This window comes from Acartia tonsa, chromosome 14 (genome assembly GCF_053477335.1).
Source record: "Acartia tonsa isolate MP-2025a chromosome 14, ASM5347733v1, whole genome shotgun sequence".
Taxonomy (NCBI): domain Eukaryota; kingdom Metazoa; phylum Arthropoda; class Copepoda; order Calanoida; family Acartiidae; genus Acartia; species Acartia tonsa.
Window position 1 is genome coordinate 3507803 of NC_137273.1, and position 16564 is coordinate 3524366.

Below are 16564 nucleotides of genomic sequence, written 5' to 3' on the forward strand. Positions count from 1 at the left end.
AATGATTAAGTTTTTATTTAAAAAGTACACTAAAATCTAAAATTCAAAACTTAGGTGTCAACATCTAAAAATGGTTTTAGCGCATTTTTCTTATGCTCAAATAATCAACCTTTTGCAAGAATGGCTGCTAAACACTTCAAAGTTGAGATATAGAGCTAAATGTATACAGATACTATTAGGGACATGTACTAGAACATATCAAAGTTAGAAGGTCATATCTCAACCAGGGAGGGAGTACTGGCCCCCCAAAGTCGACTACAGAAAATCCATTTTTTAAGAAAAATGCGCTAAAACCATTTTTATATGTTGACACCAAAGTTTTGAAATTTAGATTTTACTGTACTTTTTAAATAAAAACTGAAATATTTTTTTGTTGTTCTATTAATTGCCTTAAAAAACGAAGAAAATAAGCCATTAATCATTAAATTCTGATAACTATAAGTGGGGTAAAATTGCTTTCAAAAAAGTTCTCATAAAAAAAACACACTGTATATTTCATGTTAAAATTTTCCAGTATAGCTTCGAAACTGATTAATATTCGTTGGATAAGAACCGGTTCTCATCTACACTAAATAATGATAAAATTTAAATATCATATCGTAATATATCTAGATTTCTATAAATATAAAATTGTACAATCATAACATTAAAACCAGTTTTGTTAACCCGTTCCTTCGGCATCTTGGGGTTAACAAACTGGTTTTAATGTTAAAATTGTACATTTTTATATCCGCAGAAAGCTGCGATAAATAACTTAACTATAACTTTTAGATCAAAAAATTACTTTTTAATCTGCATATATTAATTCAAGTTTTTGCTTTTTCTAAATAGTATTTTCGGATCATGGAAAGAAAACGAATTAGATGGTCTCGTCGTATTTTCACAGTAGCTTTTGATAGCAAATGTTTATGATTGTCCTGAAGGGTTATGAAATTGGCCCACATTTTTAGAGACCCCCCAGGGGCTTGAAATAGTAGAAAAGGTACTGTGAAAATACGACAAAACCTGCTACTTCGTTTCTTTAAGTTTTGAATTATCCAAAATTTTATTTTTTGTTTGGGCCACCTTGACTTTAATCAAGCATTTGATCATAAATAACCATTTTAAGTAATCGAATTCGAAGTATACAAATATTAATTTATGTAATTTTAAATGCTAATTCTTTTATTTTTTGATGGTATTCAACCCTCAAAAAAATTGCCTAAAAACCCTTTAATGACGAGTAGATATATTGTCGTTCTACTATATATTAAAAAAGATATCTAGTACCCAAAGTCCAGGACAACAATGAATCCATTGTCCTATCCCCACCCCATATACCTGTTTTTACCTTTTTCTAAGACAGACAGACGGGCAGACATACAGACGGACAGACAGACAAAAAGACTGACAAACAGACGGACATATACTCTGAATGCAATTAAAATATTAACCTTTGCTAAGCTCAAATCTTGTTCAATTTGACTGCCTGAGCTTCCCATTCTAAAATAAAATAAATTAATAGGCGGTTTCACTCAAAGTACCTTGTTGAACACGGATAAGCCCCCCATCTTATCTTTAAGTAAAATATTAATAAGTGGGGTGGGTAGTTTTTTGTCTGTGTTAATAAAGATAAAGGTTAAACTTTTTAAAATGAATCTTTCCATTTCCGTTGGATTAAAACCTGTTTTATGCAATACCTAATAATAATATTTCGTATCGCATTATAAAGATAAAATAAAAAAAAATATAATCCCTATTGTGTTGGGCCTGGCCTCCAGCCCTTCTAACCAATAAAACTGAAAATCATTTTATGATTTTTTTTCATTTTACTTTCTGCGGAAACTGTTTATAATTTGATGTGTTAAAAAAAATATTTGCAAAAAAAATCTTTCGAGTCTCTATCACCTATTTTTTAAAACAATTCTACTGAAAAAAAATATATCAAAGATTTTAAATTATAAAAGTTCTTAAAAATACCATTTCTAAAAGAACATTTATCTACGTCAAATATTAATATTATGTACGTAGATTTGTAATAAAGAAATTTCTTTTCATACTTATTCTACATCTTGAACTCTTGTTTTAATTTCATACGAACTACAATTAAAACTAGTTTAAGCTTGAAAAAAATAGGACTATAGCTTTTTTTGTCTAAGCAAACTATAAAATTTAGAATACAAAAAATTATCGGCTGATATAAGACAATATTTCTTAAACCAAATGTCATTCATTATATACTTTACTTAATCCGTTGATCTGTCGATCAAGCTTGTACGTTCAGGCAAAAAGTCTTATTTTTTTTATAAATGTTTCGTGATTAAAATAATTCTCTTTTTTATGACAGCTGAATTTCTGCCCTTAAACTCACTTTGTCCGTTTGTCTATCCATGTTTTTTGTGCTTCACTACTTATTATTCTTATTGTATTACTCACCTCAGATCAGTAGAATCCTCCTCCATTACTTCTTCCAATGGTCTAAAAATAATACATTAAGTACCAAAAATGTAAACAAGCTAAATTATGAAATACGAATTTGAAGGTGCTTAATAGATTTATCTATCTTAATAATATAGGGACGTAGTAGCTTAGCTGTATCACGCGACTTCCTCTGGTTGTCATTGAGTGGTTTAAATACTTATTGATAGTCACGTACAAAATATCAAGCTCTTCTGTGGAGAGCGTCATTCATTAATGTGACTTAATTTGGGACACCTGCCATACTCGGCGAGGGTGAGGTAATAAAGAGATAAATATCTCTCTATCTATACATATATCTATCTACTTACTTGTTTAACAGTGATCTGGTCAGTCTGTCTCTCTCCAATTTGCTCTGAAAAAAAAGATATCAATAATTTTCTATTTTACAGAATAATACAATGTCTGTTTGTTTGTTTGTTTTCTAAAATTTTCTTATCACTGGACCGAATGCCTAGCTTTTTAGGAAATATATTCTTCTTCTGGGAGGTGGGACACCCAACTATATTTTATACTATAATTTTGGAAATTTTAATTGGTAGATTTGATCAAGAAAAACGTTAAATATAACAAAATTATCAAGCTTCAAAGATAAAAACAACATGCCATTAAGCATTAAAAAAACCTAATTTGAAAGATTTTTTCTGCGCATTTTTCTCAATGATATATTTTTTATTAGAATATTATTTATGTATATTTTATGATTTACACTTTTATTCTATGAAAATCTCCTTTGTTATTAAATATTACACCTACACATTGTTTGTAATAATAGATTATGGGAGGGGGCCGTGTATTCTTATCTTTTATATTTAAACTACTCTCTGTCTGCTAGATTCAAAACTAACACAGCGAGTAGCGGCATTTCGTGCGCTAGTACCCAAACTCAGTCAGAATCTGCTAAATTCTTGAACATTCCCTTTAAGCTAGTACCCAAAGTCTGAGACTCCTAAAAATTGAATATTCGATCCACTGTTTCCTCCCTTACCCCCTGAGAATTTAGCGTCCAATATCCACTACCCTTTTATCTTTGTAAACCTGTTAGATATCAAGTTGATTCTCTAGCTACCTAATTAGCTATCTAGCTATCTTATCTATCTATATATGTATATATAAACCTGTTGGTAGTCATATTGATTGTCATCAACGGATCTCTTTTCCGCCAGTGATTTCTCTATCAGATGTTTCCTCAGTGGTAGTATCGCTGTAGAATGGGACCGTCCAAAGAAATGTTTGTTTGTTCTATGTACGTACAATTGTTATTCAATTTTAGAAGATTTTTAGAATTTAACTTAAAGATTTTTTGGATAATGGAAAGAAAACGAATTAGCAGGTTTCGTCGTTTTTTTCACAGTAGCTTTTCTCCTATTTTCAGCCCCTGCGGGGCCAATTCCTGTCTTTGCGGGGCAATCATTAACATTTACCTAACCTAACCTTAAATAACTTATCAAAAGCTACTGTGAAAATACGACGGATCCCGCTTCTTCGTTTCTTTCCATTATACGATTTCTTTATCAAAAAAGTAACGTACTATATTTATTGTAAAGTCTTATTATAAATTTTCCAAATGATCTATTAAAGCTTTTACTTTTTAGGCCAAGCCATCCCCCTTTAAACAGAATGACAGAAAGATAGACAGACAGGTGAAGATAGATAGACAGAAAGACAGACAAATGAAGACAGATAGATGAAGGTAGAAAGACAGTCAGATTTAGAAAGATAGACAGATAGATAGCTAGATAAAAACAAAGATACACAATTGATAAATCATTTTTAAAAATGAATAAATTCCTAGATTGAGGTCCCCGTATGGGGGGTGAGGATCTGTTCCTCCCATCTAGGCTTGATGGTATGTTTGGTAGAGATCTAAAAATAATAAAAGTTAATTATCGCGTCATATTATAGAGCTTTCCGCGGATATTAAAATAGTCATAACACGAAAAGATTTATTTGATTTATCAAAAGCATTTACATTATCTTATCTTAGACAAAATAACAGGATGTCTCTCTGTCTACGTTTCTGTATCTGAGGATCTAGCTAACCGATGGACCGATATGGTTTTCCATTGTAGGTAACTTTCTCATAGGTTGTGAAAAGATATGTTTTTCAAGATCAAATTAAAGATATATCGCCCATTGAAAATGATACTAAAAGTTTTTCTTCTTCTTTTAAAAACTAAACTAAAATTTAAAGAGGAGGGTCGACTCCTCCCATCCCCCAAGTGCCCCTCGAATCCCCAGGGGGCGTAGCCGTTAGTGTATTCATCATTTAAAATAAACAATATATAAATTTGACTTATTTTAAGAAAATAAAATTATTATACATAAAATATCAAAATGTAGGTTTTTAATAAAATATTTAATGCGCATTAATTGAATACAAATGTATACAGAAAAAAAAATTCTTTTATAAATATTTTCTTATTAAACTTAAACCAAGATTAAAATTTGTATTAAAAATTCTTCATTATTATCAAAAATTTTTCTTATTATTAATTTTTTTTATACTACAATTTATTAAATATTTTTTACGTATCAGAATACCTATCTACTACATTTATTCCTAGCGGCTACGCCCCTAGAAGAATCTAGGTACCCTATCGGGTGATAGATTTATCTAGCTATCCACGTTTATTTAACTATCTGCCCATTGTCATGTATTGCTTTCTGCTATATAATCTATCTATCTATAAATCTTTTTCACCTGGATGATGAGTTGGGCTGATATCTGCTGGAGGCTGTCTGTCTACCTATCTATCTATCTATACCAAGATGATGAGTTGGCTGTTAGAGGAACAGGCTGATGTCTATTGGAGACTGTATGTCTATTTATCTATCTTTCTACCTAGTTCTCTATCTATTTATCTACTTCTTTATATATCTTTCTACTTCTCTATCTATCTATCTATACCTGGATGATAAGTTGACTGTAAGAGGAACAGGCTGATGTCTGCTGGAGACTGTCTGCCTGTTTGTCTACCTATCTATCTAGTTCCATATCTATCTATATATCTATCTATCTACCTATCTAGTTCTCTATCTATCTATCTTGTTCCCTATCTATCTATCTATTTCTTCTATACCTGGATGATGAGTTGGCTGTAAGAGGAACAGGCTGATTTCTGCTGGAGGATCCAGCCATTCCGTTCTCTATTGTTGGCGAGAATCTAAAATAATTATATTGAACAATTTTGTTAGCCCCGGGGGCCAAAGTCCACGGTTAACAAAACTTGTATTAATCCTATGATTTTTATTTTAATATTCGTGGAAAATTGTCTGTAATACGATGCTACATATGTTTTTTTTTCTAGTATAACTGAGAACCGGTTCTAATCCAGAGGATATTAATCGGTTTGGTAGCCATACTGAAAAAATACGCAAATTTTCTTACAAAAAGACACTCATAAAACGATTGGAAGATATTTTTTGCCAAAAAATCGATGAGAAATTATTTTTACCTGTAGGGTGGCTGCATGGTGGTGTGGGGGGCAGAACTGGTGCCCGCGCCCCCAATGACCTTCAGGGGGCTCCCCGTCCCTTTAGCGTGGGAGGCCATAACCATCGAGATGGGGGAGGAGGGAGATCCAGGCTCGGGGGAGGAGTGACGACCACCCTGAAAAAATGAAGTCAAAGGTAATATAAATTATTAGAAAAGAATCTATTTATCTGTCCTGTCTGTTGTCTGTCTTTTTGTCTGTCTTTTTGTCTGTCTTTTTGTCTGTCTTTTTGTCTGTCTTTTTATCTGTCTGTCTGTTTATAAATCTGTATGTCTGTAATTTTGAAATTATGTCTTTCTTTATGTCTGTTTGTATGTTTGCCTGTCTTTTTGTCTGTCTGCCTTTCTCTTTGTCTGGGTGTCTGTCTATATTTCTTTTTCTTTTCTGTCTGTGTCTGTATGTCCATCTATCTATCCATCTATCTATTCATATATCTATCTATCTATCTATCTACCTGATTATGAAGGAGGGCTATGCCAACAGAAGATTGAGGGGAAGGAGTACTGTCATCGCTTCCATAATATTCAGGTACTGAAAACAAATTCGAAGATTTAGATAAAATATTTGGAAGATTTTTAAAATTTAATCAACATAAGAAATGTAGTAATGAAGGAGGTAACATTGGACTGCAAATTATTTTAATCTTCAAATTGTTTTTTAGCTTAGTTTATCATTAAGTAGCTTCAAAACAAACGTTTTATACTAAAAACTAAGAATTAATTCATTATTTCTTTTATTTTTATTGTGAGAACTATTAAAGTAATGTTTTGTGTTTGTTTGTTCATTGTTAGTTTATATCAAGCACTGGGTAGCCCAGTAGGGTTAGGGCACTGAAAGTATAGACCCCCATAATGTTGGCTCCCCTTAGGGAAATAAAATTAACACTCTCTTTATCATTTCAAAATAAATAGGGGGAGATTCTATGCTCGATATGCACTTTGAGGGAAATCACGGATGATCCTTACCAAGTTTAAGTTGATTGCTGACTTGTCTGGAGTAAGGACCAGCACTACGTTCTCCTGCTCCCCGTCTAGATAGATAGATAGATAGATATACATTTTTCCGCGGATAGCACAATGAAAAATTATAGGATTATTTACAGTTTGCTAGCCCCTGCCCTGAGGAGCAAAACGGGATTACACATATAGAATTCATATATTTTTTTCGTAGAAAACTGTCTATAATATGATAAGATATATGATTTTTCAGTATGACATAGAACCATTTGTATTCCAGCGGATTCTGAATCGAATTCAGATTCGTACTGAAAAAGTAATACTTGTAACTAAACAAGGATGACAACATTCATAAAAGCGAAGCACTGAAATGGTAGGACAAACGGACATTAACACTTGTATAGTGTATAAACTGAATAATCAGAATATAAAAGTATAAGAGTTGAAGCAAAATTGTAAGTAAATTTGTTGAAAAACTGCTTGATACAGGATAATGTTTATGGACATACTTACATTTTTAGGACTTGTTTATAGAGTTGCTTCGCTTATAATATTGTTCTTTGTTGTCCCAGGAATCAATATACCAAAAATCAGACCAAACGGATAATTAGATCACATAAAAATTTGTTGTTAAAAAAGTAGAAAAATCAACATGTTTAAAATGGACATACAGACATTTTGGTAATGATTATAGAGTTGCTACGCTTTCTAAATCGTACCTAACTACTAAAGGAATCATCATGCAAAGTCTGAAATCGATAGGAAAATTTTAACATGCCTAAATTAACGAATAAAAGCTATCTATCACGGACGGACGGACGTACGGACGGAACTACCTTAATTATAGAAAATCTTCGCTTTTTAAAACAAACAAATATATTTAAAAATGACTGGAAGACAGAGATACATATTAAAGGATCTAAGCTATAAAAAAAACACAATTTTTCTTGACAAAATCCAATAATAACCTGTAAAACTTTGGTATAGATATTATAATATGAATGTATATTATTACCATTTGCGTCAAAATTTGTATGTATATATTATAGTTTCTATTTTATAGATGTTATCAAAAATGTATCAACTAAGAACATGCAATAATACAGGGGGAAAAGGGATAGGTGAAAAACTATTTCGTCTAATATCTTGAAGCTTTTAAATGGCAAAGCTACTCTATTATTCATTGCCCGTCCAATTGTTCGTGAAATTTTGGAGAAAATACAGTTTTCTTGGCCGCTTTTCAAGATAGAAGGCAGAAATATTTTGGGGAGATTCCTTATAATAATGTTCATACAGAATATACTAAACTTAGTCCGTGGGTCTGTCTGTCATGCTATAAAAATACAAATATTGAAACATACAAAAAGGTTTCGGGATTAAAAAAAAAAAAAAAAATTTTAATTTATGACCCCTGAATATCTTCTTTATAACTCAATTTGTCTATTTGTTTTTTTTTGTTATACAGTTTATCAAAATGAAACTAAAAACTGGTTTTCATTTTTCATTTGATATCCGCGGAAAACTGTTTATAATACGATGCGACAAATAACTATTCTTTCTTTCTAATTTTTCCTATTTCCATGTATAAAACCAAAACAGTACAAAGAAAGTAACACGATCATGTAAATCTTTTTTCTAGAAATTATGTATAATATATTTTTTTCCAGTATGGCTTTGAAGCCGATTACTATCCGCTGGATTAGAACAGGTTCTCAGCCATACTGAAAAATCATGTACAGCATCGTATTACAGACAACTAATACGCGGCGATAAAAGGCTAATCTTTATTAAAAAAGAAAAACTAACCATAATAAGTATGTAAAAATATGATAGATATATAGTTTTTAAGTAGGTAATTAATGTGTAAGATTATTATAAGTAAGTAATACTAAGTAATTAGTTCTTATACTTATGTATATACAGAAATATTATATTCATTGAATCTTAATTAAGTTGAAGAAACCTGCAGAGTTTTTAACTTTTGAAACCATAATTTTAATCTTAAGGAGGGGTTATTTAATTCAAGATAATTTGAAGGTGGAGAATCGTATGGGTGCAATTCCGTGGGTGGAATCCCGTATGGGTGCAATTCCGTGGGTGGAGTTCCGTATGGGTGCAATTCCGTGGGTGGAATCCCGTATGGGTACAATTCCGTGGGTGGAATCCCGTATGGGTGGAATCCCGTATGGGTGCAATTCCGTGGGTGGAATCCTGTACGGGTGCAATCCCGTGGTTACCATTTATATCAATTTATCTTCCATTGTTTTTTTCCCTTAAGATATTTTTTATGCAGTAGCGTGCACAGCGATTTAACAGGGGTGTGTGAAACAATTAGGGGGTGAAAAAAAGGGGAAAGCAGACCATCCCGATTTCAATTTTAAGGAGTATGTTGATATGACACCCCCTTACCATACACCAATGGATTTACTATTACTTGAACCTTATACCGGATTACCATGTACTCTAATAAAGTGATACATCCAGCTTGTCAAAAATACTCCCCCTTTACCTCATCCCCTTCCCTCCAGCTGGATGAACGACCTGACCAATAAATGAGGTCCATGTTGACAACTTAAATTGACTATAATTTCTCCCCCTTTGTTAATATATCCACGTATATTCTATAACCAATGATGTTCACCTGAACAATAAATGTATACCTGTTTTTAATCTTGAGCAGGTTTGATTCTGACTGAACCTTTCTCAGCATGGAAGGAGGGGCGGGGGGAGGCGTGGCTGTGCTTGTCATGGGGATACCTAGACAAAGATAGAAAGATAAAGAGTAATATAGATAGATAGAAAGTAAGATAGATAAGTAATAACATAAACTAGTAGATTTTACCCTAGCCCCTCCCCCTCTAAAAAAATATGATAAATTGTTTAAATAATTACGTAGATAAAGAATTAATAGAATATTAATCTGTATTATGTATGTATACTTTTATTTTATTTTTCCTTATTCTAATATTTAACATATACTTTTAAATAACAGTCCGTCCGTAATGATTTATTAGAAAAAAAGTGTGAATTTATAATTTTATTGGCTATCTAAGATAGGCTGCTGATATTTTTGTTAGAATACCCCTTACTAAAAAGCATCCAGACAGCATACTGTCTGATAGCCATGTCACAAAAGACATAAATATCTGGGAAGAAAAGATTGTGAGATTTTCTATTGTTTTTTTTTTCTTTTTTTTGGCCACTGGTGATCTGCTCTATAACTCATTCTCCGTTTTGCGTTTTGCTACTTATTGGTGTTGTCATCCTTGTTGACTTTATAAATTAATAGGATTAAACGCAAAACAGTTAAATAGAAATTCCAAGGTTATGGTATAGATTAATATCTCTAAAATGATTCTCAGATTAATCAGTAACATAATGTCTGTCTGTTTGTCTGAACTGATAAGGCTCTCTTTTACAGAAAAGCGTCTTATAGGTCCAGAAAAAGTTTTTGTATTTGAGTTTGGACCTCAATGCGTCATACTTGAGACGTTTTAAGTACTATCTACCGCTGTAATGTCAAGCGCATGGTAATTTCTGACTACACACAGGAATAAGGTATAGCCAACAAGCAAAATAATATTTGGGGGGCAGATAAAAAATGTCGTCAATTATAAATTAGGCCCTCCAACGACAGCTGAAAATTACGTATAGGTTTCGTGATTTTTCCCCCCGAATTAAGGTTTCCCACGGAGACCGTCTATTATTGGATTTGAGTCTGAACCTCAAAACGGCATACTAGAGACGTTAAAAATTGTATCTACAGCTGAGGTGGATTCTTAAAAAAATTTGTTGGGCAAATTTTTTTAAAGAATCCACCTCTGTAATGTCAAGCGGGTGGTAATTACTGATCATACCTGTCCTGAGGTTTCCCATGGAGGCCGCCGCATCCTTCAGCTTCCTCTGCAGGATAACCTCCTGGAGCCGTCTTTTTACCTGGATAGATAAATAGATAAATAAATAGATAGATAGATAAAAGACAGATAGATGGATAGACTATAAAGAGCTTCTTGATAGAAAGAAAGATAGACAGATAGATATATAGGCAGACTGATAGTTGGAAAGATAGATAAATTAAAAGTCAGAAAGTTTGATAGATTGACATACAGACAGATGGACAAACACATACAATAGAAAAAGAACAACAGATAGAATAAATGGACTTACATATACAAAGAGTGACAGATAGATTAAACAGATAGATGGATAGACAGGCAGATAGATGGATAGACAGATAGTTGAAAACGCAGATAGATGGAAAGAAAGATAGATGAATAAACAGAAAGATAGATAGACATATAAACTGAAAGACAAATAGATAGAAAGACAGCTTGATAGATAAGACATTTAAATGGAATACATATAGATGGAAAGATAGATGTAACGTCAGAAAGATTGATATATGGACAGATAGACAGATGGACAAACATATGCAATAACAACAGACAGAATGAATGGACTTACATAGAGAAATAAGTTTTGTCAGATGTATAATATATCCAGACAGACAACTATAACAATTATATAAGTCCCTTAATTCTTAATGCAAAAATTTTCTTGAAATTTAAAGCGAATTTTAATATGCGAGAATAAATCAAATTCAAATTTAATATTTTTCATCTAAAAATAAAACCCAAAAATAAAGTTCTCACAAGTTTGAAAATAGATTTTTAATTCTTTCGAAAAACTAATATAGAATTCAGGTAAAAAAAGATATATATTGTAAAGTTTTAAATGATTTTAAGCATAAAAAGGGTTTGGCATTTAAAAGAATAGAGAAGGGCTGGAAATTTATCTTAAAACAATCCCAAAAGACTGGAAATAAAATAGCCTGAAACCCTTCCAGCTTAAAGAACCCAATCAGTTCAGTAGTTATTGAGATCTTGAGCTTCAGACAAAAAAACCTTACTACTTCTTATAATAGGATTATTGTTATTATAACGATTCACTATAAGGAAGTATCTTAAAAACAAAGCAACTCTAAAATCATTACCAGATAACAAATTAAGATTAAAGCATTATTACCTATTTTTTGGGGGGAAGATTAAGCATAATTTAGCATGAAGACTGACAGACAGAAGTAAAGACAGAAGGACAGACAGACAGAAAGACAGATAAATAGAAAGACAGACAGAAAGACATACAGAAAGACATACAGAAAGACAGACAGAAAGACAAACAGAAAGACAAATAGAAAGACAGACAGAAAGACAGAAGGATAGAGAGAAGGACAGACAGACAGAAAGACAGATATAAGAAAAAACAGACAGAAAGACAACCAAACAGAATTAAGGAAAACCAGACAGACAAAAGGAAAGACAGCCCGAAAGAAGGAAAGACAGTCAAAAGGACAGACAGACAGAAGGCCGGACAAATAAACATAGATACTTATAGAGTAGCTTCGCTACTAAAAATGTCCAAACCTCTGGCGATGCGACCGCTGATTGGCTGATTTCATCCTTGTTCTTGAGTGTGTGGATTCGTAACTGCTCCAGATGCTCTTTAGCTACTTGCTCCTAGATAGATAGGTAGATAAGTAGATAGATAGATAGATAAATAGATAGATAGAGAGATATATAGAGGATAGATAGTGAGTGTGTGGATTCGTAACTGTTCGAGATGCTCTTTAGCTCCTTGCTCCTAGATAGAAATATAAATAATTAAATAGATAGGTAGATAGATAGATATATAGATAGAAAGATAGATAGATAGTGAGTGTGTGTGTTCGTAACTGCTCGAGATGCTCTTTAGCTACTTGCTCCTAGATAGATAGATAGATAAGTAATAACATTGATATTTGAGTAGAAATGAAGAAAAAAATATAGATAGATAGGAATGAAGATAGATAAATAGGTAGATAGATAGGTAGATAATTATTTTGCTAGTAGATAAGTAAATAGATATTTAAGTAGATAGTTATGCAGATAGATATTTTGGTAGATGAATAGATAAGTAGATAGATTAAAAGGATGATAAATGAATAGGTAGATGGATGAAAGATATTTAGATAGGTAAATAGACTGATAAGTAAATTGATTAGATGAATAGGTAAAAAGTAAATATTTTAAGAATAGGTAATATCTCAATAAAAGCTAGTATTACCATTAAATCTCATATTTTATATAATTATTTTCAGTTTTTTTATCACCTGTGGTTTTATTATAGGTAGCTGCGGTATTATGGGGGGCTGTGGTAACTGTGGGAGTTGTCCTTCTTGTTGTAGATACATTAACAACCTAGATAGATAGATAGATATTATGGGTAGCTGTGGTAACTGTGGGAGTTGTCCTTCTTTTTGTAGATACATTAACAACCTAGATAGATAGATAGATAGATATTATGGGTAGCTGTGGTAACTGTGGGAGTTGTCCTTCTTGTTGTAGATACATTAACAACCTAGATAGATAGATAGATAGATATTATGGGTAGCTGTGGTAACTATGGGAGTTGTCCTTCTTGTTGTAGATACATTAACAACCTAGATAGATAGATAGATAGATATTATGGGGGGCTGTGGTAACTGTGGGAGTTGTCCTTCTTGTTGTAGATACATTAACAACCTAGATAGATAGATAGATATTATGGGTAGCTGTGGTAACTGTGGGAGTTGTCCTTCTTGTTGTAGATACATTAACAACCTAGATAGATAGATAGATATTATGGGTAGCTGTGGTAACTGTGGGAGTTGTCCTTCTTGTTGTAGATACATTAACAACCTAGATAGATAGATAGATAGATATTATGGGTAGCTGTGGTAACTATGGGAGTTGTCCTTCTTGTTGTAGATACATTAACAACCTAGATAGATAGATAGATATTATGGGTAGCTGTGGTAACTATAGGAGTTGTTCTTCTTGTTGTAGATACATTAACAACCTAGATAGATAGATAAATAGTATGGGTAGCTGTGGTAACTATGGGAGTTGTCCTTCTTGTTGTAGATACATTAACAACCTAGATAGATAGATAAATAGTATGGGTAGCTGTGGTAACTATGGGAGTTGTCCTTCTTGTTGTAGATACATTAACAACCTAGATAGATAGATAGATATTATGGGTAGCTGTGGTAACTATAGGAGTTGTTCTTCTTGTTGTAGATACATTAACAACCTAAATAGATAGATAATACTAAATATGTATATTTTTATTAATTATAGAAATCTAAATATGTTATGATTTGTTTTAATTATAGGTACATGAAATCAGGGATCTAAAGGGATTATACACAAAATTGTTAAGATCAAAATTAGTGGTTCAAACGTTTGAACACTCAAATTTATGATACAACAAATCAAAATTCACTTAAGTCCCCAAAATTGTTAAGCCAACGAATAAGAAAACATTATTATAAAACTTTGGGGACTAGTGTAATAAAAAGCCCATTTTCTCCTCTCCCTCTGTCATGAAATAATGAATTATTCTATTTATACATTTTTTATCACTAATAGAGCTTGTTTCTTATTCAATAAGATTTACAGTTGCGAAGCATCAATACAAGTGTCTAGTTGTCTGAATGCCTTTTTAACCATTAACAGGTATGCCCCTAGAGGACTCTATGGGCGCTTGAGGTGGGAAAAAGGGGAGGGGGCTATCATTTTAGTTTTAACAATAAAAGTACACTTTTTTTGGGCGATCATTAATTTCAAGTAGTAACTCCGCTTGGAGCAGTGGTAGTACCTTTCCCCCAAATAGCTATAAACCTTTCCAGGACCTATGAGAAGCTACACTGCAAAGAAGAATATTGGTCCAATGGTTGTTAAGACCTTAACCTACAGACATAAAGACAGATAGACATCCTGTTACTCTTATATAAGGATTATCACAATATTATCCCACCAAAGGCCACCAGTACATCAAATAAAATGTCAGATGGACATACGGACATACGGTAATTCCAGCTACTATTTTTGACACATAGAAACTAGTAATTAACAACAACTAAAAATTAAACCTATATAAAAAATATAAAAAAGAAATGTTATCTCTAATACATAAATATAAATCTAAAAATATACTTTCTATAATTCTTAAGATTAAATAAAAGGAGTTTCTAATGTAATATTGACGTAAAAATAATTCATTGATAATTATTTTTAGATAACATCTCCCTAAACACTAAATGGAGAATATTGTGATCTTCACAATCGTCATATGGTAGATTATAATTAATGAATTTAAAATTTCTTAGATATAGCACAAAATGTACGCCTACTCAAATAAAATGAATTTTGAGCAGCTGGCTAATATAACGATACCGCCCATCCCCATCCCCTCCCCTGTTTATGTATTGACCAATAGTTGATGTCTATATTAGCAACCTAAATTGACGACAAAGCGTTTTATTTATAAATTTTAGGGGAAGAATTGAGTGGTGGAGACCTTTTTTGTCTGTCAGCAAATTACCATCTGTTCTTTTGTAAGAACTCAGATGTCTATATATATTTCCGACGCTGATTAGCTGATTTCAAAGAACAAATACATAATCGAAACAGGGTCCCCCCCGCCCTGTAAACAGAGTTACAGTTATTAGTTGTTGGGGGCTTTTTTTTTTTGTGTGTGTGTGTGGAATGGGTGAATTCAACTTTCTCAATCTTTTTTTCTCTCTTTCATTTTTTTGTTGTTGATATTACAGAAAAGATTTAAAAAATAGTTTACCTATTTTTCTTGAAGTGTTCTTCCAAGAGGTGTTGGTGGACTAGGTGCTGCTGCATCTAGATAGATAGATAGATAGATAGATAGATAGATACATGAATAGACTAACTTTAGCTGGTGAGTGTATAATATTATGTATATATATAATTATTATTCTATAGTTAGATACATGAATAGACTTACTTTAGCTGGTGAGTCTATATTATTATGTATATATATAATTATTATTCTATAGTTAGATACATGAATAGACTTACTTTAGCTGGTGAGTCTATATTATTATGTATATATATAATTATTATTCTATAGTTAGATACATGAATAGACTTACTTTAGCTGGTGAGTCTATATTATTATGTATATATAATTATTATTTTATAGTTAGATACATGAATAGACTTACTTTAGCTGGTGAGTCTATGATATTGTGCATAAGATTATTATTGTCAGTCATTCTCAAAACCTTCTCCCATCCTTGGTGTTAATCTGAAATAGATAGATAAATAATTATATAAAGTAGTAATGATTTTTGTCTGAAGCTTAAGATTTCAATGACTTATGAACTGAATAATATCTTCTTTTTTGGGATAGTTTTTTGCTATTTTCATTTCCATATTTAAGTCTTGGTATGAGGTTTTCAGCTGTTTGTAAAGCTGCTAGTTTTATATAAAGTAGTAAGGTTTTGTTATCTGAAGCCTAAGATTTCCATAACTGCTGAACTGAAAAACTTAGTTCTTCATTGTTAGGAAGCTTTACATAGGTCCTGTGATGGTTTTAGGCTATTTCATTTTACAATTTTAAGTCTTGATATAGGGTTTTAAGCTGTGTAAGTTTTTTTGTCAGGAGCTTAAAATTTCAATAACTAGTGATTGAGTTTTCCTTTTTTAGGAAGCTTCACATAGGTCCCGAGATGGTTTTAGGCTATTTTTACAACTTCTTGTTAGATATAAATAGATAATTAGATAAATTAATTTATAATAGGATACATGTCTAAACCGTAAC

The 16564-nt window shown here is 32.0% G+C and overlaps 1 protein-coding gene across 1 annotated transcript in view; it reads right to left on the reverse strand.

The window, feature by feature from the left end:
• The window catches only part of LOC145306373 (uncharacterized), a 67701-nt gene extending 51636 nt beyond the window's left edge, over positions 1-16065 (reverse strand). The window contains exons 1-15 of the mRNA XM_080148467.1: positions 15966-16065; positions 15566-15621; positions 13059-13146; positions 12334-12426; positions 10768-10846; positions 9571-9667; positions 6920-6984; positions 6409-6485; positions 5916-6070; positions 5541-5624; positions 4213-4323; positions 3576-3699; positions 2769-2812; positions 2416-2457; positions 1434-1482 (exon numbers count right to left, since the gene is read on the reverse strand). Coding sequence (XP_080004593.1) covers positions 1434-1482; positions 2416-2457; positions 2769-2812; positions 3576-3699; positions 4213-4323; positions 5541-5624; positions 5916-6070; positions 6409-6485; positions 6920-6984; positions 9571-9667; positions 10768-10846; positions 12334-12426; positions 13059-13146; positions 15566-15621; positions 15966-16016 — 1215 coding nt within the window. The 5' untranslated portion in view covers positions 16017-16065. The remainder of the gene's footprint in view (positions 1-1433; positions 1483-2415; positions 2458-2768; positions 2813-3575; positions 3700-4212; positions 4324-5540; positions 5625-5915; positions 6071-6408; positions 6486-6919; positions 6985-9570; positions 9668-10767; positions 10847-12333; positions 12427-13058; positions 13147-15565; positions 15622-15965) is intronic.
• Positions 16066-16564: the final 499 nt, after the last annotated feature.